Raw genomic sequence first — 25217 nt, 5'->3', positions numbered from 1 at the left:
CTTTCCATTTGTTTGAAGGACTATCTAAGGGGAATGAGAAATTATTAAAGACCATTTTCGACCACCTGGCAAAAAACGAGGGCAGAAAATGGCAGAAAATCATGTAAAAAAAGATGGCAGAATGTGGCAAAAATTGGAAATCTTTTGGCACATTTAAAACACCGTTTTATTACACTTGCACCCGTTTTCAATTTGTTTTCACGTCAGACTGTTGCCTTGACATGCTCGGAAGGTCAAAAATTTTTGTATCAAAATGGCTTGATAGTCATCGAAATTGCAAGCCTGACAGTTTCAAATATCATTCCAATGTGAATGGCAAGATGGGCATTCGTTTTGGCTACTATTCAAAGCTGATGAATAATACTTTCGTTGAATTTAAAAATGCTTCATGTATCGCCATTTTTATGGAATTGCTCGAATTTACGTAAGTTTCCGACTTGTTCGCTTCTAAATTATGCACATTAGTTAGCAAGGATTATGCCATTATTTCCTTAAATCATTTACCATAATTTTCTTATTTCATTTACCATTATATCCTTATATCATTTGCCATTACTTTTATCTAAGTCAAGCATTTCAAGAACCGGTGGCCATTTTGGGCCACCTTTCACAATATTCTATCACTTTCTGCCATTTTTGCCACTTTCTACTATTTTCTACCATTTTCTGCCTTCCCATGGAAGAAAATGGCGAAAAGGCCTTGAAAGTAGATTTTTGCCATCGCTGATTTGAAGTAGATAAATACTTACCCCTGTATAACAAATAAATATAAATGCTCATTTCGTGTCGTAACATGCCGTTTTGGTTGCAATTGGTTCATCATTTTCCTATTTGCAAATATGTGACATTTTCTATTGCTTCTTTTTATAGTGCAGCAACAAATCAAACTAGCACAAAATGCATTGGAATTAATTGTCTTATTTTACAAGGCCGTACTTCCCTGACCGGTTATTTACTCAATCAAGTGATTTTAGCTGTGCAGATTTATTCAATTTAAACTGCATGGCCTTTTTAGGAAAAGACTGCAACAGGAATGCTAAAAAAATCAAGAATAGCCAAGCTAGACATAATTTTGGAAACGTAGAAGTTACTTTCAACAGTTCATGTAAATGAGGAACTTACTCTAAATATCTCATTAGCATAAAAGAAAACAACTGTTTTTCCGTTGGCATCTGAAATTGCTCCGCTCAAAAGGCAACTTGTGATACATTCAGTCGCTTCAAATCTTTGGATGTTATTTTTCGCTTTCCACACCCAAAATCCACAAACCAATTCCAATTCTGGATCCAAGGACCTTAGTTATACAGATGGAAGTGTAGAACGTATCTAATTTGGCAAGACCCTTTCAATACGCTCTTCTCAGCAAGGATGACACATTTCTGTCACGGTCCATGTGCCAAGATATTCGAGATTTGTCGCATATTTTTTGCTCCACAGACCACTGAAGTTATCCATTTCTCTTTCCATTCTAAGAGAACTAAAGTGGGACGGTGTGCGCTACAGAATTTTGTAGTTACACACCATTTGGTAAAAGTGATGCTTTTATGTAAGAAAAATTGTAGCTGGTGAATTGCTTGCCACCCTTGAGCAATAATTCAACGTGGATTTTGTTGACAGGAAAAAACACCCAAGGGGTTGGCTCTCTTGGACAGTTGAAATCTCGGAGCCGCCATTGTGGTTCAAAAGCATAACCAACTCATGGAGCTCTGTAGGGTTGTGGTCTAGTAGTTCATAGTGGCACAAAAGCTGTGAAGCCTGACCAAAAACCAACAATAACATGCAAAGGGTGTTCTTGAAGTGTTGGGACTTTGTGGCAGACTTGGGACGTGCAGCAACTTCGGCCGAACTAACCGGCAAGTCAATGAAAGTGTGCCGCATCAGCCACTTTCAAATGAGAGTCCAGGGTTTCCCACTCAGTACAAGAAGTCTTGACGACTTCTCGTTAGACCATGCAAGACCCACCAATCCAAGCTCTCTTATACCCGTCTCTGGTCTCCAGTACTAGAGTGAGTAGTCTCCCTCTCCTCTGTTCGTTTGGTTGCCCCCATAAGAGTCGGGGGGGAAATAGAAACGAACGGCCCAGAAAACGTCTCTCGTTCGCGTTTTGGCCCATTCTCGGGATTTTCTTGGCCGTCCCATTGAAAGTGAGCTCTGACGATGAAGATGGTGTGCAGTTGTAGTCTTATTCTCTCTCTCTCTCTTTCTCTTTCCCTCTCTTTTTCTTTCTCTTCCGTTCGGAGTTATATGTAGAAGTGCACGTAATGGGACTACAGCTCTGATGGAGACGGGACGTGGGACGACCATTTCATCTTATTCTCTGCCCTGGGTCGCTTTTCTTCTCGTTCCCTTGGCCTTCTTTGCCTTTTTGAAAGTGTGACCCAAAGGAACCAACAGCAAATAGAAAGGGTGCCCATAAACGCAGAGGTCCAGCTCTTGATTTGAACCATCTTGATGGAAAGACATTTTGGGAAACGAATATGGCTGTCCGTTTTATTCGGATGTCAAATGCAGCCTACTGTGCACGTCGCATGGAAGGTCATAGGTCCACAACTACAAGGCGGGAGCACTGAAAATACCAAGAGTCCATCATAATCTTGAAAGATCCCAAAGTCCACTTGCCTATTCATGTCAAGTCTGGTGCTTTAACGGTTGCGTGGTTTTGGGACAGGAACCCTGGAGGTTAGTTGGACCAAGGTTTCACTCTCCTTCTCGGGCACGCAAAGATCTTTGGTGTACGTTGTTTAGTACCGTGTGGCCTCGTAGTGGAACTCACTCTCTCATTTGGTGGACCCTTGGAGATAGGTCGTTCCTTGGTCCGTGGGTCGACTTTTCTGCTTCCCCCGAAATCCGGCGCGTACTTCCTTCTTCAGCTTTGTTCCATACACTAAGTTCGACTGATATAGAGTCATAGTAGTAGTAATACAACGAACAAGAATAACATCGCGAGGGAACGAAGGAGCAAGGAGTCTCAAGGGTCGGAATAGCCGGGCGCAAGAACGTCGACGGCCCAGCCAAAGAGTTGAGGGCAAAAGCGAAAGCCGCCGCCGACTCGGTTTTAGGTCCGTATCTCTCCCTCTTCTCGCCCTTACTCACACGTTTCGGTCGGTTTTCAAGACGGCGAGAGGGGGAACAGAGTGGGAAAGAGGGCAAGAAAACCCGTGGAAAAGCGACGAGGAAGAGGATAAGGAGGAGGACAGCGAGGAAGTGGAGAAAAACCAAAATCGGCCTTCTTGTACCTCCACTCATGTTGTTAGTTGGTCTTAGTCGGGACTGGTGAGAAGGAGGAATAGAGCCACGCGAGCAAGAAGGACTTGTGTTTGTTATTGTTTGGCTTGGCCCCCGTGAGATTCTTTACTTCTCGCGGTCTTCGATCGAGTGTAAATACTCTTAAGTGACCAGGTCGTCGGCCATGATGGAGTGCGCTAGCGGGTTGTCACTCGCTCTCTGAGACGATATTAATCCTTCCAATTGATGCGGGATCCTTCCATATTATATCCAACCCGCAATGGCCCTTTTCACGTGTTGTCAACCTAATTAGCACAATTTGCTGACGAATCGCCTTTAGCTGCTTTAAACCCAGGAGTTCTCGAACCCAAACACGCCACGATGAATCTCCAGCAACCGTTTCTCATGCCTTGGATGAATTTTGCCGCGGCCGTTACCCAAAGCCAGGCTCAAATGTCACCGGTCGGCACACTGACCACTGTCCCTGGTCAGACTCACCTCCATCCTCAACATCAACACCACCCGCACCATCAACAGCAGGTTCAAAAGCTAGTCACCCTGTCACACCACATGAATCCGACTCAAGCACAGTCCACATTGTTGTCAGCTGCACAATTTGCTCAACTTAGCGCGGCCTCTCAATACGGCCAGACCGTCCCGCAAACCTTCGTGTACCCAAACCCGGGCAGTCATCATGCAGGATCTGGGATCTTGTCTCCGGGTACCCTGATCAATCCCTACTTAAGTGCCGCTAATGGCGGGGTTAACAATCCTCTCGGGGCTTGTAATGGGGCAGGCATCCCCAAGATGATGGTTCAAGGCAGTACCAAGGTAAGCAATCGCCCGCAACTACTCAACGGAAGTCTGTCCATAAGTTTCTCTTAGAACAAACCAGGATTGTCTAATGGGTTGACCCAGGCCTTTCTGGCGAGTCAATTACCACGTTGTGTTCCAATTTGTATCTGTTCCCAGCCAAGGGGGTGGGTGGCCTTGACGCTTGCGTCCGTTCCTGTCCTAGGACCACCATCGCGTTCCAGATCCCAATTGTCCCTCTCATCACCAAACAGCATGTGGTGTTCACGGCTCACGGAGTTGCCGAGCTTGATGGCTGGCTCATTTGCTGTGCTTAGCCCTCATTGTTGGCTGTTTGTATTTGTTTTCGAGCCTCGTGAGCTTGAAATGATGGAAAACAGTTGGGAATTATGTCCTGCACACGGCGCATCAGCCAATTGTAATGGTTTGGGACAGGTTCATCTTTGCTGTTAGGAACGGTTCCATGTGGCGATGGGTCTTCATTATTACTGGCATTGTACACAATAGGGTCCTCGTCAAAACTGTGAGGAAATGTTTGAACAATAGACATTTTCGTTATTACCGACTTATTATGGTATTTTCGCGCATACATACTCGTAATGTTTATGGGCAGTGTCTCTTTGGCCTTCTTGCCCAGATAATCAGTCAAACGAGACCTCATTATCTTAGCCCTTGAGCTAGGCTCGCGTGACTTTCAATGTACGACGGCCAAGTCAAGTATTGCATCTACCTTGAAAAGAGGGAGTCTGCTCTGTGACTGACGTTTTTTGTGCTTCTGAGCCGCCCAGAATGTTTGTGACCTCCTGATGACTCGAAAGTTGAAACTCGAGTTGACGTTCGGCGAAAATAAATGAAAGAAGATCATCCCAAGGAGATCGAACTGTCAGGAGCTCATAAAGGAAAACGAGATATTCATTCTTATGTCCAGATTGGAGCCGAACATCCATGAAGCTCCTCTCATCGTCTTTCATCAATCATTCATCGCTGGTTCCTCTATGAAATGAATACCTAGTGTACGAATGTGCCGTATACGTACTCGTACGAACGGTAGGTAGGAGATTCTATGAAAAGCGTGAACCACATGTCTAACCCCACGGCGAGGGAAGCTCTCAGAGGAGGCTTTCCAACTCGGTTTGAATCGTTGAGTCAGCAGTTTTAGCCCACCTGGAGAATTCATATTCATCTCTCCAAAAAGCAACGGAGGTTGGAGAACAAAATATGTCGGTTCTAATGAGCTCGATTTGTTACTTTGTCCAAGTTAACTCTCACCTTTCTTAGGTCCGTTCAGACCGCTCCATAACTGATTGACCAGGTTCGTGAAATTTAGAACTGTCTCTCTTGGGGTCGCATATTGGGATGAAATGCGACAAAGGAGATAAAATTGATACTTGTAGGGAAACTCATATTCAACTATGTAGGTTAGAAAGATGCATTTTGCACAAGGTGTATTCCTTTTCTTGGTTGCTCTCATTTTGAGGGGTGATACAAGAGTGAATAAAATGGCGACATTGAGCTAGAACTTCCAAACAATCGGATTCTCATTCGCTTAGAGTGGAGGTTCAACCCGTTGAGGGTCATAAATCCTTGCCATTTACGTACTTTGGTTGTCATAATGAACGAGAAAAATGTCAAACTTTATTTGTAAACATGTTTAAATTTTGCATTTTTCACCATGTAGGGGAACAGGATTTAACGATACTAGTAATAAAATTTGCCGTTTTGGAGTTAACTAAATGGCTTTTGTAAGTGGGAAGACGAAGAGAAAAGTCCCGAAATTATGCATCTTGTTGGTAAATGTAGATATGTCTTTATGATGATAAAAGGTGATGTATTTGTCTTCATCTCTGTGTATTCACATACATATCATTGTGCTTGGTAAATTGTGGTTTGCATTTTTTCCTTTGAGTCTTTCGGATGGAACTCAGAGATATGTTTCTTACATAGAGTCTCAACAGCTCCTTGAAGAGGGTCGAAAAAAGGCCATTTTCAAAATGCAAATTGCAAACTCTCGCTTCGGGACAATGCAAAATTGTCACGCCAATTTGGAAAGAACCTTATTTTCTTTCCCGAATACCGAACGAATGAATTGAGAGCTATTGCCCACATAAAATAGAAACTGATAGAATCTCTATTCTACTATGGTGTTGTCATTGTCGACCGTTGAAGTTGTTTTTATCGAGCTTTCCGTGCCATGACAGAGATTGCAAACTTCCTTCCAACTTTCCCGAGGAAGAATAAGAGGGAAAAGAGCTCGAAATATTACCATTCTGTCCCAAGGATCAAAGTTCTGTTGTGAGGGAAATGGTTTGCAATAAGCTTTCTTGTGGTACTGTCGTTTAATGGCTTTGGCTTTGTTGATCATAGATCTCGAACCAATTGGAGATCGTAAACCTACACATCTCACTCACTATTTCACTCATTCTCTGCAAAAGGAATAAAAAGAAGACATCAACACATTAACCGGGCGGCTCAAAGAACAAGAAATGAATGCTTATTTGTAGATGTTGTGAGGCAACTCAATATCTAAATATTAACTTAGAGCTTAGAGCAGAGGCAAACCTTGCGTCATTTTCCAAAACATTTTGTAAGGAAAGAAAGATATTCCAAAAATGTATCAATTATCATCCTTGACATAGCTATTGTCATAGCCCTTGCTGGCTTTCAATAGCAATCTGTCAGAAGTCTTTATAGCCCCAGGTCTTGCTGGTCTAACTTGATCCAATGTCAGAGTTATTGCTAACAACAAAGTGAAAGTTTAGTAAATGAAGCTTCGCCTAAAATTTTAGATTGAACAAGTATTCTCAAAATTTGAGCTCGCACGATCAACCTTTGGCCCTTTTTCGACACATTTTATTTGCCTTCAGCCTTCTTTATTCCGTTGAAGCCGACAATGTCGCCTTCCGCTCCGTCTTTTTCAAATTCTTGACTTCGTACCATCAACACACCAAAGGACTCCCCTCAAAGGAGACCTCCACTTGATACGCCAAAACATGATGACAGAAATTGGTCTGTTATGTGATACCGTCAACCATGTCCTCCATTTTCGATCTGGGCCTCTCCAGGAGATCTGCTAATGAAGACGCACTACATCAATGATCCGAAATCAAGAATTCGAAAAAGGGGAGGGGTAGGCAACCATTGTTGACTCTAACGGTGAAACTATTTTCATTTTGTTTTGACGATGGAATCAAATTGTGTAAGAAAAGAGCTTGTTCAATCTGAAGTAATAAGCTTAGCCTCATTCATACTTGTTTTCCCTGGCCTAGTAGGTCTAGTCAAAACAAGTACTACCTCTTCCTGGAGTTGGCATTGTCATGTGTTTCATACGCACCCTGTACGATAGCACCTTTCTGCAGTCTGGTCTTGGGTACAGAAATTGCCCCTAATGCTCCCTTGAATTGGCTGAAGAGGACAATTCTTGTGGGGTTGAATGTAAAATATGCTTTGAAAGTGCCAAACACATTGCTGGGGGCAATTGGGAGCCGTTGGCGGTCCACCATAGATTGGATTGCTTGGAGTAGATTTGCGCCTGAGGGAGTTCGGTCTCCTTCCTAGTTATGGAACGATTTGCCTTTTAATACTTTCAACCATTGGTGGCTTCTTCTTGTATCATTACCTCCATCTATAGAGGAAGCAAGACTTGTCTTTTGGCAATGGCACGTGGTGCGCTCGTTGGTCATTACCAATCTTACCATTGCTAGACTACGCTTGTAAATTGCTCCCAACGCACCATAGGATTAGAAAAGCATCCCTTGAACTTGAGCGCTCCAATTATTGTTGTGTGAGAGTGCCGTGAAAAAATTGCTTACATTCATTATACTGATGTAAAATGAGGCCCTAGTTGTTTCTCAGGGAGCGTGAAGTCAGTGAAGCAACATTATTGGAAACCATTACTAAAAGCAGTTTGTTCCCTTTTGGGTAGAACATGCATATATTCCGGAGAGTTCTGCCGCTCTTTTCCTTCGCTTGAGCCAAAACATGGAGATTTCTCATCATGCTGATCAATTTTGGAGTTTGGGTGCCTTCTATGCCAATACGGGATACATTAGATTGGAAGAGCCATATTACAGTATTCCACCTCATGCGCACGTGCTACTCTATGGGTTTACCACCTGCCTTATATTTGATCCAAGGCGCATCTTCACAAGCAAAACCATCCCATGGGAGTCCTTCCTCCGTTTCCTTCATATCTCGTGCTCATTAAGTGACTTGTGTGTGAGAGAGAAATGGAGGGAGAGAGCATGCTTTATTTGTAGCAAGTACATAAGTGATTCATCACTAGACCGAGAACTGCCCGAGAATGAGGGATTTATCCTGAACAACGGTTCAGACTCCTCTGTGGCATCTACACCCAATTGAGATATCTATGAGCAGGAGATGCCAGCTTACTTGCTTTGCTCTCGATTTGAGGATCACTTCCTTCTCCGGCTTTGATGAGCTCTCCGTCCCACATCTGGTTTGTGGGGATCGGATCTACTGTTTGATCGATGCAGTAAGTTAGGGAACAACCTCGAGGAAAACAACCACGACTGCGATGGCAACCACGACGACGAGGAGGAGGAGGACTTCGATGCGGTTGTTCCGTTTCATTCTCTCCAATACAAAAGGGTCAAAAGGAACACTCGTATTGAGAATGGTAGAAGAACCACTCTACGATAACAAGAGAGATAAAAGCAAAACGGCTAATGAGGAGGCCAAGAATATTTGTGTGTGAAAAGGGAGGAAACAGATCGAGTCGGTTTTGAAATGTGGTTAGTGGTGGTGGTTAGTGGTGGTGATGGTGGCGGTGAGCTAGCTTGTTGAGGATCGATAAAAAGCTCTTTCCGAGTCATTTTTTGATGCCATGATCAAGGAGGCCTCATCAAAAGGCTCTCAATCATTTGTCAAATCAAGTCAGAGCAGTTCCTCTTAAGAGGGATCAATAAGAGGAACCCAAATTTCGACCCACGTCCTTCCTTTCTTTCTCTCTCTCTCTCTCCCTATCTTTATTTGAAAAGAACCAACATGTCTCAACCATTCTCGGAAAAGAGCAATGGCTTTTAAGCTGCAGTGCTTTTTTTTCTCGCTCCAGATCTTACACAAAAAAAACTGAAATTGAATTACTCTTGTCTCAAGCACTAAAAGCAATCCCCATTTCAGGCATTACCCCAAGTGGCAAGATTTGCAGGCTTATAATCAAAAAACTTCACACCTCCCATAGAGTGTCAATTTCTTTGGTACCCCTTTCGATCACAACGTGAGCTCAGATCTGATTAGATTCATTCGCTATGTCGTTAGTTTCCAAATCGACTCAAAATATTGCTAAGGGCGAACTCTGAATCTTGTGGTCTGGATTTTCGACTTAGAATCACGAGGCATTCTTATCTCTCTTGGCCTCGAGGTCTTGGAGAGCGGATTATTCAAGGCTTACAATGAGTGACAGTGACATTCTTGGTGGTGGGGGGCGTGTTGACATTGAACCATTGTGCCTCGTGCGCCCTCCTTCTTCGCCTTTGTGGACGATAGTCATTAATAACTCGTTTGAGATTGCCCCAAAAGAGTCGCAACACTCCTGTCCAAAGGCAAAAAATCAAGAAGCTCTTTCCCACTAATTGCCAACACCTTCAAAAACGTTTGTCAATTATTCCCAGACACAATTTGATCCGTGCCTAACGAAGCTTATCTGGGTGAAGGGATCCGGACTTGTCATGATCACGATGAACTGGGGACGTTGTTTTGAAAGTAGCCAATAGGTTCTCATCATGTTGCCAGAGTATCGATTGGCCTTGATTAACAACTCAAATTAAATCCGAGTCGGTGGTGCTTTCGTGTTTTGCAAACAACTCGAAACTTGGTGGGCAAGTTGTGTCAATATCCGCTTCATATCGTTTGGTCCCGTTTTATTTGGCGGGCCCTATGTCAAAATTGTGCCGTTGGAACAAGGGGAAATCGAGGCTTGGATCTCTGACCAATAATGCAAAGGGTTTCTTTTCATCTCATATGCAGCACTGTGTGTGAGTGTATGTGCGTATATGTGTTGGCCAATGACGTTGGAAGAGCTTTGTGTTTTGTACTTGCTGAATGCATTTCTAGCAAGCTTGAAGTTCACGCGAGGATCAATTGTCAAAAAAAATACATTCCACTAATTCTGTAAGCGTGATCTTCATTTCAAATGATGATAAAGATTTACCAACCTAATAGTCGGCAAGTAAGAGAGATCTTGTGAATACCCATTTCAGATCTCAAAAACTCATTTGTTTTTAGGAAGTGAACAATTGGAACATTTTTCTTTGTTCCAAATGAAGTTCGTAACAGCAATTTGTTAGCAAAAAGGTGATGGTCGAAAGCGAGGGCAACATTAGATGCATATTTCATGGCCTCCTCCCGAGTGTTCTTGGAACAAAAGACCTGGAATTGGAGATGGACCTGAAAGTTCAAAGGGCGCCTCCCGACTTGATTGGCTAAGCCGAGAGCGGCTCTTGGCTTTGGATCCAGCTCTATTAAAGGAACCTCTGTCGAACAAAAGGGGAACAACGAAACAAGTGAAAGAAGAAAGCGGGGGAAGGATCTATGCTTCTGTTTTCCAGCAATTTGCCTCCCCAATCCAAAAGGGTCAATAGGGTTGGCTATTGGAGGCGAAAACACCAAGATGATTGCTTTGTGTTCCATTGAAGACCCAGGATCCGATTCCATTAGTTGGAAAGTTATGATTGCAAGAAACTTGATCTAATTGTCCTTGGTTATGTCTCCCCCGAGAGTTGTGATAAAATTAGACCAACTCTAAGAGTGCTAGCTAATACTCCCTTCCAATGCAATATGCTTCTTGATGATGATCACCATGAAGGCAAGGGTTGGTTGGTGGTGTGGTGTACCATATCTTGCTTGGATCCATTCCTTGAAACGAAACCTTAGCTCCGACGGGAGCTAATGATTACCTCGGAAAAGTAGCTCGAAAACCTCGGCCCCATGGACGTTCCCACAAAATCATATTTGAACCAAGGTGCAAAGTCAAGGGCTCTGACGTATATCAAACTGCGCTCATTGTAGGTGATGACGAATAGTAGTATTGGTTACATATAAAGACGAGCGACGTGGTCCATTAACTCCAGTCCTCACCTCGTACTGCACAATGTAGTAGAACACGTATGCAAGACGAGGTAATGTGCATGTCTAGACATTTTGTTCCCCTTTCCTTTGAGAGAAAGAAACCAAGCCAAGCTGTGAATGGACCGAAGGATTGTGTTGAGTAAGACACGTTGCATTGCGAACTTCCATGATGATTAGTGTTGAAAGACTCGCCATGTGATCTAATCCGAGAGTGAAGAGTAATTGCTGCTCACGCAAAAAGCAAACCAAAGCAGGAAATGTGGAAAAATTACATCTAGGGAGTGGTTATGTTTCACTCCATTAGTGGATTTATGGATCATGCACGATAGCCGCGCCTAACTTTTCCCCTTAACTCCGCGTCTAGTCTTCACTCTTGACTCACAAAGTTATCATAGACGTTTGAGCCCTGGGAAAATCAATCTTGGCGTGACTCTGTGTGAAAACCGAACCCTGTTGTCACATAACGAAAAAGGGCTTTGTAACCTTTTCAAAGCTTGGTCCTGGAGGAAAAAGAGTGTGTAAGATGCTTTTGCGCAATCAGTTATTCGGGAAGCGGTGTTCCAATTTCAAGGGTAGGTGCGCCATGTGAACCTTGCATGCAAATCAAAATTTCCAGAAGGCCGTCGTCAAAAAGAGAGGAAAATGTTGGAAGATGGAGGAAGCCTGGAAAGCCGACGAGGAGGAGGGTTAAATGGCTTGTCCTCAAAGTTAAGAGCCTCCCTCAACCATCTTCACTGGAGGCTATCAAAACCAATTCATAGCGCCTTTGAGCTCACCCTCGAACTTTTCCTATCTCTATTGATTAGATTATTGGGCATTTGAATGATATTGGAAAACAATAGGGCACGCACATGAATCGTAAAGTGCACCATCCTCTTCGTTCTTTTCTCTAGAGAGCTCATCATTAAGCAATAGAACGAGACTTGCAAAAGCTTGTCTAAAAATAAATTTTATCCCCTTAGCTTCTTCGTCTTACCCTTTCTTCCATTCTTGACTTCACGAAGGAACTTGAATTCAACTCATTGAGATTCAGAGCGGTCCAGAGGCTTGTTACGGAACATTAGAAATGCCTTTGGTTAAACATGGCGTCTTGTTTGTTTGAGATCCGTGTTCTCGGTGGTGAATCGTCAAGATTTATGTTTTTGTCAGCCCAGAATTTAGAATGCATCCACCAGAAAGCAACAAATTGAAGGAAATGCAACTTCTTCCAACTTTGGCAATCAATAGAAGTGGGGGGTCACCCTGCACCAACAGGATAGCATTCGATCAGTTCAAAGCGATGACTGCTCAAAACCCTAATAAATGGAATTCCCAATCTGAACCCATTAAACTTTGGACACTTCACAGGGCTCTTCACATTATTGATATTTGTTTATTAATGTGTTCTAGAGTTTCTCTTCACCTTTATACAATTGCGAGTAACCTGATAAGGTGCACCTGTCATCAAAGAGTTACATCGTTACTCAAAATTGGAGCAATAAACGTCACAACAGCTTTCATTGTCACGAGACAATGGTTGATGAAAATACATTTGATCTTCGTACTCAATTCATGCATGTCGTACGGTTTTGAAGTCGAGCTTCTTCGTCTTTATCCTTTGCCAATTTCCGAGAGTGAATTGTCTGCCCTTCGAGAGCAAACGAGAACGAGATGGAGTGCGTTCGTGATGTTATGTCAGCATTAGATTTGTAGAGATTGATGGTTGGCTCACTTCCAGCTTCTTGACTGGTCCCGCCACCATCAACTCTACCAACCAGCAACCATCCAACCAACCAAGTAACCCACTTCAGTGCTGCTGGGATCATGCCATGCTTGCGCTTCTAGTTAGGTTTGTTCCACTTGTAAATTCTGGGCTTTCTCGCCTGCTGCAACTCTCACAATGGAGATGTACTCAGATACTCCTTAGAAATTCGAGTTTGCAAATTAGATTCATGTACATCACTAGCAAACCATAAATACAGTAGACTGTAAACCATGGAGAGCCCCAGATGGAAAATGGCACGGAATGAGAGCCAGAGTATGTTTATGTTGGAACAAGATAGTTCCAATGAATCAGAGAGGCAATCGCCCTTGAAGGACATCCACAAGGAGCCTACTTGATTTTCAGGTGAGCAAATAAATGGCCCATCAAGATATCCCGGAACGAAGCTTTTGTCTGCCTTTCTTGCTCCATTTTGGCAACACTAAAACCAACGGAAGGTATTAATTAGGGTGACCAAAACTGTGTGTGCAATTGTGGTTTCTCTTTTTTCCGAGTGGATTGGCAGCCTTTATCTTGGAGAGTGCCAAGATACAGAATTGTCTATGTAGCATTGCTTAGGATTTGGACCTTTTGAGCAAAAGATGCGTTGTCTTTTGGTATCTCCAACAGATTATATTTGCCATGTGATTCATTTTCTGAATCGAACTTTCCTTTCCCCTACTCGAGGTTTGTCCCGTTTGACCGCCCAGAGTAATAGAGGTTCTTGCAGGAATTGGGGATGTTGTTGGCAAAGGCGGAGATTTTCTTCTTTTTATGGCAATGTCCCCACAACTTTGGGAAGGACACTTGAGAAATGAGGGATTGAAAATAGGGATTGGAGCGCAACTGGTCAACTGATTGGATGGGGAGAACTGACCCGTGAACAATAGGACTTAATGATATGGTATAATACATGTCTTGGTGCCTGCAAATCCCATTATCCGACCTTATATCCTCCAGTGAATCAATCACACGAGGTTTAGGCATTTGTTGGGTCTAGATCTGTCCAATAAATTGGACAAACAGGGGAGTAGGATGAGGCCAACGGGAACAGAGTTCGTTGCAGATTGTTCCACAAGCTCTGTTGGCAATTGACAGTAGAGACCGGGATGCGAGAGCCAAGACAATTATAATTTTGGGTTAATCTGTCGGAAGAATCCTTTTGCATAATTGATTTTGAAGTTGACAATCCGGTCCAAACTTGGAAAGCGAAAGCGACGCAGAAGCCTTGAAAGTTGGGTACAGCTCAATAATCTTGACCATTTGCCAATTCTCAATGCAATCATTGTTCATCGTGCTATAAAGGGGCAAATATTTGAAGTGGCATACCCTCGAAATAGATTGATATGGTCGTATTCTCGTCCCCTTGGCAAGCTTTGCACTCTTGATAACCACAACAAAGACGTAAACAATTTATCGTGTTTAATGGCTTAGATCTTATGGGTCTTGGTTAAGTTTGGCTCGCGGCATTTTAGAAAAACTTTTTTTCCACGGGGTTGTCCCCAACAAAACCAAAGAACTTTCTCTATACTCTAAAACTCTCCTTATTCTTGTTGGATATGAGTTTGAAGAATAAAATAATATTGTGGAACGCTCGTTCTGAGCTCTGGACTTTTCTACTCATCAAGACTTGGCAGTTATATTTGTGTATTTTTATGTCCTTTCTTCACACCATTGCACCAAAAGCGTTCCAAGTATGGAACCAACGGCTTTATCCAGATTAGCTCCGGGAGAGAGAAAGGGGGAAAAAACCAAGCAGCCCAAAGCGAAGGAATGCCACGCCCCCCCCCTTCCTCCATCCGCACGTGAATTCTGGTCCAAAAAAGAGGTTGCACATTGCATAAATAGATGTGAGCAGTCGTTGGTTCGAAAATGTTGGATTACTGTTCTAAAGGCTGTGGTCGTCTTCGCTGAGGGAATTGAATCGACAATTCGAGGTGTGAACACTGAACGTCTCAGTCAGAGTCCGTGTGGATAGTTTTTCTTTTTTTATGACCACATATCGCTTTTTTCATTGAATGGCCGGTAGCATGGTGAGCGGCTGGGGATAAACGTCAAAAGACCTTCAAGAGCCCTATTCATTTTTGTGTGCAGGAAATGTTTTTTGGTACTACCACAACAACCGTCTTTCTCGAAAACATTCCGGCAACCAGGTGTCACGAGTAAAATGTTCTTCGGGCAAAGTGACGTACGCCAAGCCTCGTCTAAGTTAATCTGGATGATGTAGGTTCGAAAAAATGCAATGCATCTAAGTTCTTTGGTGGTCAAAAATTGTGACCATGAGAGGCTAATCCCATTGGGTCATCCGTCCTTATTCGAGAGAGGTAAGTGTTTCGGTTCCACCGGGAAAAAAGGAACATCAAACCACATGCCTGTCGACAGTGAGGGGTGGCTGGCCTTGACGGGCACTGTAATTGAATTGAAGCAAGTGATCCAAAGTTCTGACGGGGACCTTGGGTGTAAAATGAAGGTTGTCTTCATGTCTCGAACTTTTCCCCGTCAAGTAATTCAGTCACTCCTCAGGGAGCGCGGGCAAAAATTTGCACTTTCCCTAATAGCACTTGTCTTGCACAACTTGAATGTTTCTTGCTTGATATCATGTCGGATTCATAAATCAGGTGCCTTTCCAAAGACCAAAAGAAGAGATGCTCTCACGATAACTGGCATCACCCCCGTGCAAGCTGGTCCGACATATAAATGGTATTAAGGGTATTACTTGCGGCCCCCATCTTGGCCAGGGGAATGGCCAATTCTTCTGCCATCGACGTAAATGGCTTGGCCTTTGGACGAGCTAGTGAGCTTTGTATTGGCTTGCTTAAGGTCATTTTGAGAGAGCCTCTCATTGGCCCGTGATTTGCAGGCCTACTCATTCTCCGTTGTTGAACGAGAGCGGGTGGTGCTCGGTTCATTGAGATTCCTCCATTTCACGCTTGAATCGCTTGGCTTATGAGAAAATTGGCTGTGTCTCCATAAAATCTTGTTAATGCGCATTTTTATTGTGCTTCACCGACAAGATTTATCTGGGGAGGGAGAGAGGGAGAAAAAAATGGAACATTCAAAATCTCCTGGAAAACGAGTATCAAAAAAGGCAAGGCTTTGTAATCATCCAATAACGCCCAAAACCATCCACGTGTAGAACACTTTCAGCTGTCTTGCTCCATGGGAGTACACGACAAAGCATTTAGGGTCGAGAGGAACTCACGCTCTTCTACAAGTCTAGAGCACACATTAGTTCCAAATGTTGCTCCTTATTTATTCCACTTAGTCTCCATCTCGTTCCTCGCCTTTCCATGTTCGCTGGATAGCATAAGGGTGATGGAATTGACTTGAGATGACTGAACCTCTGAACATCTGCCGCCCTATATTAGCACGTATTCTGACCCTCGTAAAGCGACCAAGGTCCGCTCATACTTCAAAGCCGGGATGTGAATCTGCAGCAGAACCAATTTTCCGTTTATCCCCAACGTTCCAAAACATTTTTGGGTTGGTGGGAGATCCTTCAACATTTTTACACAAGTCTGGAATGCTCTACGGGCAAAGAAGCTAAGCACAATAAAGGTTTGGATTAAAATGAAATTCCACGATGTGTTGCCTTCTAATATCATGCCGTCGTGACTCCTAAAGTTGCGAGTTCTGATGTTTCCGTTGTCTCTACCTAAACATGTGCTCATTATTGCCCTAAGGTGACCCTTTTGGAGTGTGCTTACTACGCGGACATACTACTGAGCAATATCTTCGATACAGTACACATACTAGATTCATGCGCATCTTGGAATTCCTCAGCTGTTCTCGGTTTAAAACACCAGCATTGTTCGCTGCTTTAATGGCATTTCCAGCCCATCCTTGTCTTCAAATTGTTGCTCCTCGAAACGTCTCTCCAAGGCACAACTTGTGATCAATGCTCCGACCAGAATGTTGAGCTAGTATACGTACATGGAGTGCAGGGGAAAAAGACAACGTGAGCTAGAGCAAAGACCGGGGTAGACCACCTCAGTTTTGGGAATTATGACACGGATGATGCCTGTTCATTGTCTCGTTCATTGTGAGTGCAAATGGCACTTCTCCATCCAATGTATGTACCTGCTACCACTCCAATAGTAGGCTGCTACGACAAGTATATGTCTCGAACAAGAGCACGCTGGAAAATCATGGCCAAAGACATTTCAAGCCTCAACATGATATATACATACGTACGCGGATCGCTTTACTTGGTCCTCGAAGTTCAGTCTGGGTTTTCACATACGTAGTTGGGCATATTCTATGTCACCACTTGCAAACGAAGATATCGTTAGGTTTAGGTTGCTTCGTGCGATTTGTGGATTAGGAACAACGTGAGACAGCGGGGTATTTCTGGGTGCAATTAAATCTAATCTAATTTGAAATGCAGCAACTCGTCCAAAAGTTAGGGTCCGTTTCAGTTTTAACGATGGTCTTTGACAAATCACATAAAACCCGTATTTGAATGTGAAATTATTGAGCCTTTTTTAATGGCCGTAGAAGAAGCATGTCCTGTAGCTTTTCATCTGAGAGACACATTTCATTCGGCCAGTCGGTCTTTTCAATGGCAGCCGTTCTTCGTTCGGCTCTCTGTTCGCTCATTTGATCGTTGGTTGGTTGGTTGGTGGGTTGGTGGGTTGGTGGGTGGGCTGGGCGGGTTTCTTGGTTCTGGCGTGGAAAGTTTGGCAACTGAAATTGATTGCTGGTCGTTTCTGGCTTGATTGTCTCATAATTATGCAAATGAGCTGTGCCAGCATTCGTGTGTGAGTGGTTGATCTCACCTTAGGACCATCGTGGCCACGTCTCCAAGAAATTATGGAATGGAAAAGATCGAGATGAAAATTCCATTAGCCTACCGGAAAGCCAAGAGAGCTGCAAGTCAGTCGACTGAAAAGACTTAAAATGGATTTCCCGCCAATGAATGGGCCAGAGAGTCTAGTCCCTCTTCGAAGTCAATTTGGAATAGAGCCTCCTCGGGACTACATAAAGGCTCATCCATCCCCCCCTCTCGTCTCTCTCATATAATAATACCTTTGCTTGGTGGTTTCATGATCCTTTTGTCTCTATTGCAGGTAAGACGGCCGAAATAATTGCTCGTGGTGTGGAATTGCATGCTCAGGGCAGAAAAGGAAACATAATTGCATAAGACCTCCCTCGCACTTTCTCTCGGGGCAAACAAGTAACAAGGAGTAGCCGAGAGCCGACTGAGAGAAAAAAAGGAACTAAACAGGGAACACTTGCCGAACCACACTCGAACTCGAACTTAGGACCACATTTTATGAAAGATTGCTTAGCATGACGAGGAAAAGAAGCATGGGATCTCCACCTGGCAAACCAATATTGCTACCAGGAGGTTCCTGCTCGTCAAGCTGCTCAACGGGCCCACTGTACCTACCTACCGTTATCGGTAAAAATATCTAACCCCCCTAGTAAAAGACGATGGTCCACTTGTGAAATTTCCGTTCCTTGATGAAGCCGCAGCTGATTTCTGGTTTCTCCACCACATTAGCAATGTAGTCGACGTTCTCGCAGAATAGAGGGTAGAGATTTACGCATTGGATAAGATTGAAGCGGAAGTTCTGGCTAAGAAATGTAGAACAGATGTCATCATCACGGGTGGACTTGAGCCCTTAATGGTAAGAGAAAAGAGATTTGAAAAAGACTAGGGTTTATCGGACTCGACGTGAACAATTGGGAGAGCCTTCAATCTCATTAAATCCAAAGGAGTGGAACTCAGAGAGTCCTGGCTGTCCTACGCTTCTAGGTTTGAGTCACTTGCTCATTTACCAGGCAGGCCATTTATTGCCCGTAAGAATCGTTCCAAATAACCTCGTCAATACAAAAGAGACTCTATTTTTCACTTGACGAGTTCTTCAGTTTATTCTTCTTGACCAATTCTACCATTGGCAAACTTGACGCGTAGAGGCAAAATTGAAAATTGAATCAACAAAACTCAGTGAATTCCCCAACAAGCCTGGTCCACTTTTTTACTTATTTCTACCACTCTTCAAAACGGACCAGCCTCCAAGTGAAGTTTTGTCTACGATCTCAAAAGTTTCGAAGCTATCCCCCTGAGATTGAAACTCGGATGCAGTTTGGATGGACTGGGTCCAAAAGTCTGAAGTGCCCCAGTCCTTCAGCGGCCTTTTTTGAGTTGGTTTGAAATAAAGAATGAGGCTTATTATTGTCCCGAGTTCTTAGCATTCCAGTCAAGATCTTTGCAAGGAGATAATATTAATTTCCTCAACGATTTACCACGATAAGTCAGGGCTAAGACCTGCCAGGCCCACTAGAAGGTCGATACGGACGAAAAAAGGGGGTCCCTAAAGAAATGAGCGAAGAGAGTGGAGCCATGCGTACTCAAAAGTGTTCTCCTCGATTTCGTGGGGGTGCCCGTGGAAAGCCTAACATTTTCAAGTGGTCCACATAGGGCAGGAACTTCATATCCTGGACAACAAGGTCAAGGAGCTAGAGTAAGGAAATCCTCGCTTAATTAGATCGCGTCGTTTCATTTCATTTCTCTAGTGCAATGCGTAAGCTTGCATACCTACGTACCTACCAACCTACCCGTCTGGATTGAACTAGGAAATCCCACGATGAGTGAACTTGGTCGTTAGAAAAGCATTATCGTTAGTTAAGAGCAGGTCACGTGTTGTCCACGTTCGAGACCAATACAGCAGCCAGTTATCCAACTAGCCAACTAACCAATGGAGCCAAAGCAGCAGGCACAAGCATTAGGAGGGTTGGCAGTAATAGTTGTACTAGTGGTAGTAGTCTCTCCTTGTGTCTTTGGGCATCAATTTTCTAGCTCCCTTGAGACAACAGCGGGAAAAGTTTTCGTAGCATTATTACAACGACTACGAAAAACAACACCAGAAGTTTTCCTCTTACACCGAGTGAGCCAGCTCATTCACTCCGTTTAGACGAACAGATAACTCCCGAGTCTCGCTCACAGCGTGTCAAATTTCCATTCTTACACGGAACCTGGATACGAATCTGCTCGTGTTGCCGTCGTTTTTTCCTCGACTTTGCTACTTGTCTTCCTTCTCATCAACCCCTGACACCCTGGAGAAGCGTTGTTCCAATTTTTAGACCCATTTTTACATTGGCCAACTCTCGCTTTTCGACATTGCTCAAGTTCAAGAATTCGACCATTTTTCTTTTGCTAAACAAGTTAACCAGGTGCCTCTTGAACAGCTCAACTTGTAAGGAATTTGACTTGTTGAGCATCCAGAAAGATTCAACTTGCTCTTTTTTATCCCTCTACCAAAAGTGCGCAATCTAGCGAGTGAGCACGTGGCTTTGGGAGTATTTCTTCCTTTTCGAGTGAGAGGGTGATCGGTAAATCTGTTAATGAAAGCTACTCAAATCGGTCAGCGTGGCGAATCTCTGGAAGCGATGGAAAGTGATTGCCTTCTGTGAACATAATTCGCAGAAAGTACATTACGTTGATGAAACATAATCATCGAGCCAGGAAGACGAAGAAGCACAATTGAATTGAGAACGCGAGGAGAGAGTGGCCAGGTTTCCTGTCTCGAATGCGATTTTCCCCCTGTTCCGTCGGCATTCCTGAGTGGCGTTCACCATTTCAGATGAGTAACAAAAAAGGGAGAACGAACGAACGGAGGAAAGAAAGAAAAAGAGAAGGAAGAAGTCAGGTCAACTTGGCTCCCACGTCTCTGAACCCTCTTCGGCTCCTGAATTAAATTTAAACTGACTACACCTTCCCTCTCCTTGCCTTTGCCTTCGCCTTCGCCTTCGATCTTGAAGGTGACGTACCCACGTGAGACTGAGCAAGATGAGATGCCGGCAACTTGGGACGGGAATGTCGATGCTCAGAGAGAGCTTTTCGGAACATGAATGATGACGATCTTGCTCCGTTTCTCTCTCCTTGAGTGACCACAGCCTCTGATGATGAGGAAGATGGAAAGCAAATCTCAGATTCTCAAGAGTGATGTTGCACCCTCGAGAAATGAAGTTTCATGTTCGACAATTGAGTATGATTTCTGCGCACCCCTGGGGCGAGCAGGCCAACAATTCAGCTGACCTCGGCAGTTTTTGAAATTGTTATTTTCTCAAGCGGAAACAAGTTTTCTATATTGCCTTCTTCTCCTCCTCCTCCTCCTCCTGCTCCGAGTACGGACTATTGGTCCCTATCGAGAATCGCGTGCCAACAGTGTTTTCGAGTCCAGCCGAAAGTTTGCACTTCAAATGAGAGGGTTCTTTGCAATAACTTTTTCTCCGGCCAATCCCTTGGGCTTCTTGAATTATTCAGGATTGACCAAACTTTCCATGATCCTCATTTTTATGCGCACAGCTCGTCTGGATCGCGTTGGTTATGTTGCAGCCTTTCAGGACCTTAATCATGGAACTGGCCGTTGCGAAACGGAATCTGGATCACGCTGGAAAATAGTTCGAGGCTAGTCTCGGAGAAAGCATTGCCAGAACTAGATAGGTTTTTTTCGAGGCTGCTGATCCAGCCTGGGGACTGCCAATCATCAATCAGATCGAGTTACTAATGTATGTATCCAAAATTGTCCTTGGATATAATGAAGAGGGGAAATCCTGACAGAGGCGCTCCCCGGAGCTTTGGATCTGATTAGGCCGGATCACTAGCTCAGACCTCATAATGAATGCGATTTACTTTCCAAAGTCGAGATAATTTTCTAAGAGATTCCGAGGGCACACTTAGAAGGAACGAGAGATGGGGTGCGCGGAGGGTCTCCAAGGAAACCTCTCCCAATCTCGAGAGACTTCGCATAATGTCCTTGGCTAGAAAACCGACGTCTTCGTTTCCACTTCTTTCTTTTGGTGCCAGTCCAATCTTGTATCCATTGCTCCCTTGAATTCATTTGGGAGTTCTGTCCATGGACGCAGTATGACACTTGTATTTTCTCGCGTCTCCACCCAGTTTCCATACCAATTCGAATTTATACTTCTTCCAGAGGTTTGGTTGTTCCAAAGAAAGTGCATACCATACGAACCCAAATACGGTAGACTGCAATTCGAACGAGGTGTTCAACATTTGACATTCCACATGTTTCGATGCCAAGTTGTTGTGGAAAGAATTTCAAGGTCCATTTGGGGTCAATCCATGTGGTCTAAGCAAGCTGTCGAACAAGCTGGCAAATGTAACCGAAGTGATATTGAAAAACTTCCCAATGCTAAAAGTCGGACTAGGATATCCAATCTGTCGATGCCAAGGTTTCCCATACTTTTGTTGCAATACCCATCACCTCCAATCCGATTTCTTGGTCTTTTCCGTTCGAGAAAGGAAAGTTATAGTGATCCAATGTTGGGTTGAGCATCTTGAAGGAGGTTGTGGCTGCATTTCGGTTTTGCTGCTTTTCTTTACGAAGTCAGCCTCGGGCTTCTTGGGCTTCTCGGGCTTCATGGGTTGGCCAGAATTTGGGATGCAGCGCTGCTCCGACACATCACGGAGAATATATTTTGATCACTTATAGATCCTTTTGTCTAGAGGCCGAGAATGCCATGGATGGATGGAGAGAGAGATGGATGTGAGAGAAAGTCATGGTTTTCCCGATGCCAAGACGAGTTTTTGCCAATTTTCTCGTCTTTTAGGAACCTCGCTTGTGGCCATTCTCGGCGCCAAGTATTGGTGCCATGTGGCGATGATTTATAGTCATGCTAATGAGAAGCACAATATTCTCACCATCTAACAAGCATCATATCTATCTATGGTTCTGCTTAGGTTCGAGCCAAGTTCTACTCTGAGAACGAGTGAGCAAGAGAAAGGACGAAGCCGTGGAATCCAAGATTGCTCATGTGTGCCTGGCTATGATGTATGAATAAATCTACGTAATAGCTGGGGGAGGGAAAGAAACCACCAACCAACCAACCAACCAGTTCTCTCGCTAACCAACCAACCAACCACTCTCGACTTGCCTTTGAGATATGGGTAGGAACGTATAGCTCAAACACCAGGAACATCAAAGAAAGGCACGATCACCTTTAATCCTCAGAAATTGGGAAAAGAAGGAAGGAAATGGAAGAAGGGGTGACTTGACAATTTATATTTAATACGAATTCCTTGGGCGTAAACAATGCCTGCGACTCCGAGCTTCTGTTGTCCCCCTGTTTTCAATTCCAAAGGCTGCCCTGTAAAATTGAAAACCACACAGGCTTTGGTTGAGAATGAAAAATTATGGCAAGCAATCGAATATCTGCTCTCCTTGATTATGAGACTCCCTACTTGCTTCCTGCCAAGATCCAGGATCTTGCCTGATTGGGGGATTTGAGAAAGTGATTTTCGCTTGAATGGTCTCATCAAAATTCCATTCCCCTTCTCTCTCTCTCTGTCTCTGTCTCTCTCTTTCTCTCTCCCTTTTCCTTTGAAAGAACATTCCATTGGAAGCAATTGTCTTTCTCTTAAGGGTCAATCACGACAATCAGTAACCTCGAGAATTACACCCAATGCATGTTGTTCGTGTTCGGGCACGAATCGAGCCTTAACTAGAGTATATACATACACATGCAATATTCTAGAGTGGGTTGATTAACAGTGAGAAATGTACGTAATACGAGCATTCCGGGGAGAAGCAGACCCCGATTTATGGCACCTTCACTTCCAATCTGATGGATTCTCTCTGAACGAGCATTCACACTTTTCGATGGACCATAGGACCATGCCAGTAAACAAGCCTTCCATTGGTTTGGGATGGCAACGCTATAAGAGCTGGTTTAGGGCATGTCCATATAACCATATGCATCCGTAACAACTCTACACAGTGTTCCAAAAGTATGATGGTCTAATGCAAGCATACATGTGAACTACGAAGGCGAGAACCACCCGGTCTTGTTTACTGAGCAACTGTAAATCATTCAATTGATTAACTACCTCCACTCGTGGATGAACATGTGCCAATGGTTGATTGCGAGTCAAAGCCCTTAAATTATGTGTATAGGCATTCATTGGACATGTTTGGATCAGTCAGGAGCACATGCTTATTTATGGCTTTATTTCAATTCAAACTTGGCCTTTCTCTGACTGTTCTTATACGTCAGGGAAGAAGAAGATCCGATCCGGGATCCGTTCACTCTGCTCCAATAGATAACAAACACTTGGAGGCTTTTCTTCACTTGGATAACCTGTGTCTTTGGCGAATCTTGAGGGGGGACGAGTCAAGCATTTTCCCCAAACTGAAAAAGGACTTTGCGGGAGTGTAAGAAGAGGATATGGTTCTTGTGTTTTCTTGTTCTCTGGGAAAAAAATCGAAGAGGGATGTGTCCCATTCCGTCTAGCGGAAGGAGTCTTAAAATCATAATCTCGGAAGCTCATTCAGTCTCAAAGGAGAACCAAATCTGGAGCGAACCTCCACTTTTCTTTTCAACACCAACAAACTAAACAATGTTATCTATGAGCTCGCCATCATCATCATCACAACTACTACCACCACCACCACCACCACCATCGCCACCAAACTCTAGGCACGAAAAAGGCCGTTTCGTTAGCTCGGAAAGTGGACGCACTCGAGACGCAGACATGTGCACACTTAGAATCTCTTCGGGCAAAGAGGGAATAATGGGCGGGGAGCTCCGTTCAAGTGATCCTTTGGAACATTTATGGGTCCATTGACGCGTCCTCTCGTTTGGGGTGGTGCCAAATTTTCATGCTCTTCCACACTCAATGGATCAAGGGTGTCTAATTGTCAATCTGCCTAGGGTGCAAGGTGGCTTGCTCAAATCTGATTTCAACTTGGCCATTGGTAGCGTTTCTGGAGACATGGAACAACTTAATTTGGTGCTTCGCTTGAGTCGTGAAAAGGAGGCTTGGAGCGAAAATTTCTTGTCAAACTTTGTTGAGGGGATCTCAAAATAAGTTTTTTTACAGAAGGTAGGCCAGGATGATCTCACGGCCTTCGCCCTGGTCCGAAAAACAACCTTTTCTTCGAGTTTTTTTCCGAGACTTGCGAGCAACAACAACAACAACAATTGGTCATTCAATGACTTCTTAAAGGCAATGCATGGAACCCGGTCCCACTCAAGTTAAAACATGTCCAAAGAAAAACTTCAACAAAGTGACAATTTTTGACACTTCAAAATCGGCCAATCCAACATATTGGGCGTGGGTCATAATCATCCACGCTATCCCAAGAGATTCCAACTCTTAAGCTTTGGGCGTCTCCTTTGGACTTCGGTCCTTCCTCTTGAGTTTGAAGAAGGGCCTGTGAGCATTAAGCAATCATCATCATAAAGAAGCATTTCTGGGTCATAATCCAACGATGTTTTCTGTTGTTTTGCCTCAATGGGTCTCAAGGATCCGAGGAGAAACAGAACAGTCTTCGAAGAGACCGAGGAGAGGAAGAAAGAAGAGAAGGAAAGGAAAAAAAGGAGG

At 43.9% G+C, this 25217-nt stretch overlaps 1 protein-coding gene across 1 annotated transcript in view; it reads left to right on the top strand.

Annotated features, from left to right (window-relative positions):
• The first annotated feature begins 3236 nt into the window (after positions 1 to 3236).
• The window catches only part of LOC131885745 (pseudouridylate synthase RPUSD2-like), a 40379-nt gene continuing 18398 nt past the window's right edge, over positions 3237 to 25217 (top strand). Inside the window, exon 1 of the mRNA XM_059233886.1 lies at positions 3237 to 4056. Within this exon, the coding sequence (XP_059089869.1) occupies positions 3607 to 4056 (450 nt within the window). The 5' untranslated portion in view covers positions 3237 to 3606. The remainder of the gene's footprint in view (positions 4057 to 25217) is intronic.

Source organism: Tigriopus californicus, chromosome 8, assembly GCF_007210705.1.
Source record: "Tigriopus californicus strain San Diego chromosome 8, Tcal_SD_v2.1, whole genome shotgun sequence".
Classification (NCBI taxonomy): Eukaryota; Metazoa; Arthropoda; class Copepoda; order Harpacticoida; family Harpacticidae; genus Tigriopus; species Tigriopus californicus.
This window is presented reverse-complemented; position numbering and strand designations above follow the sequence as displayed.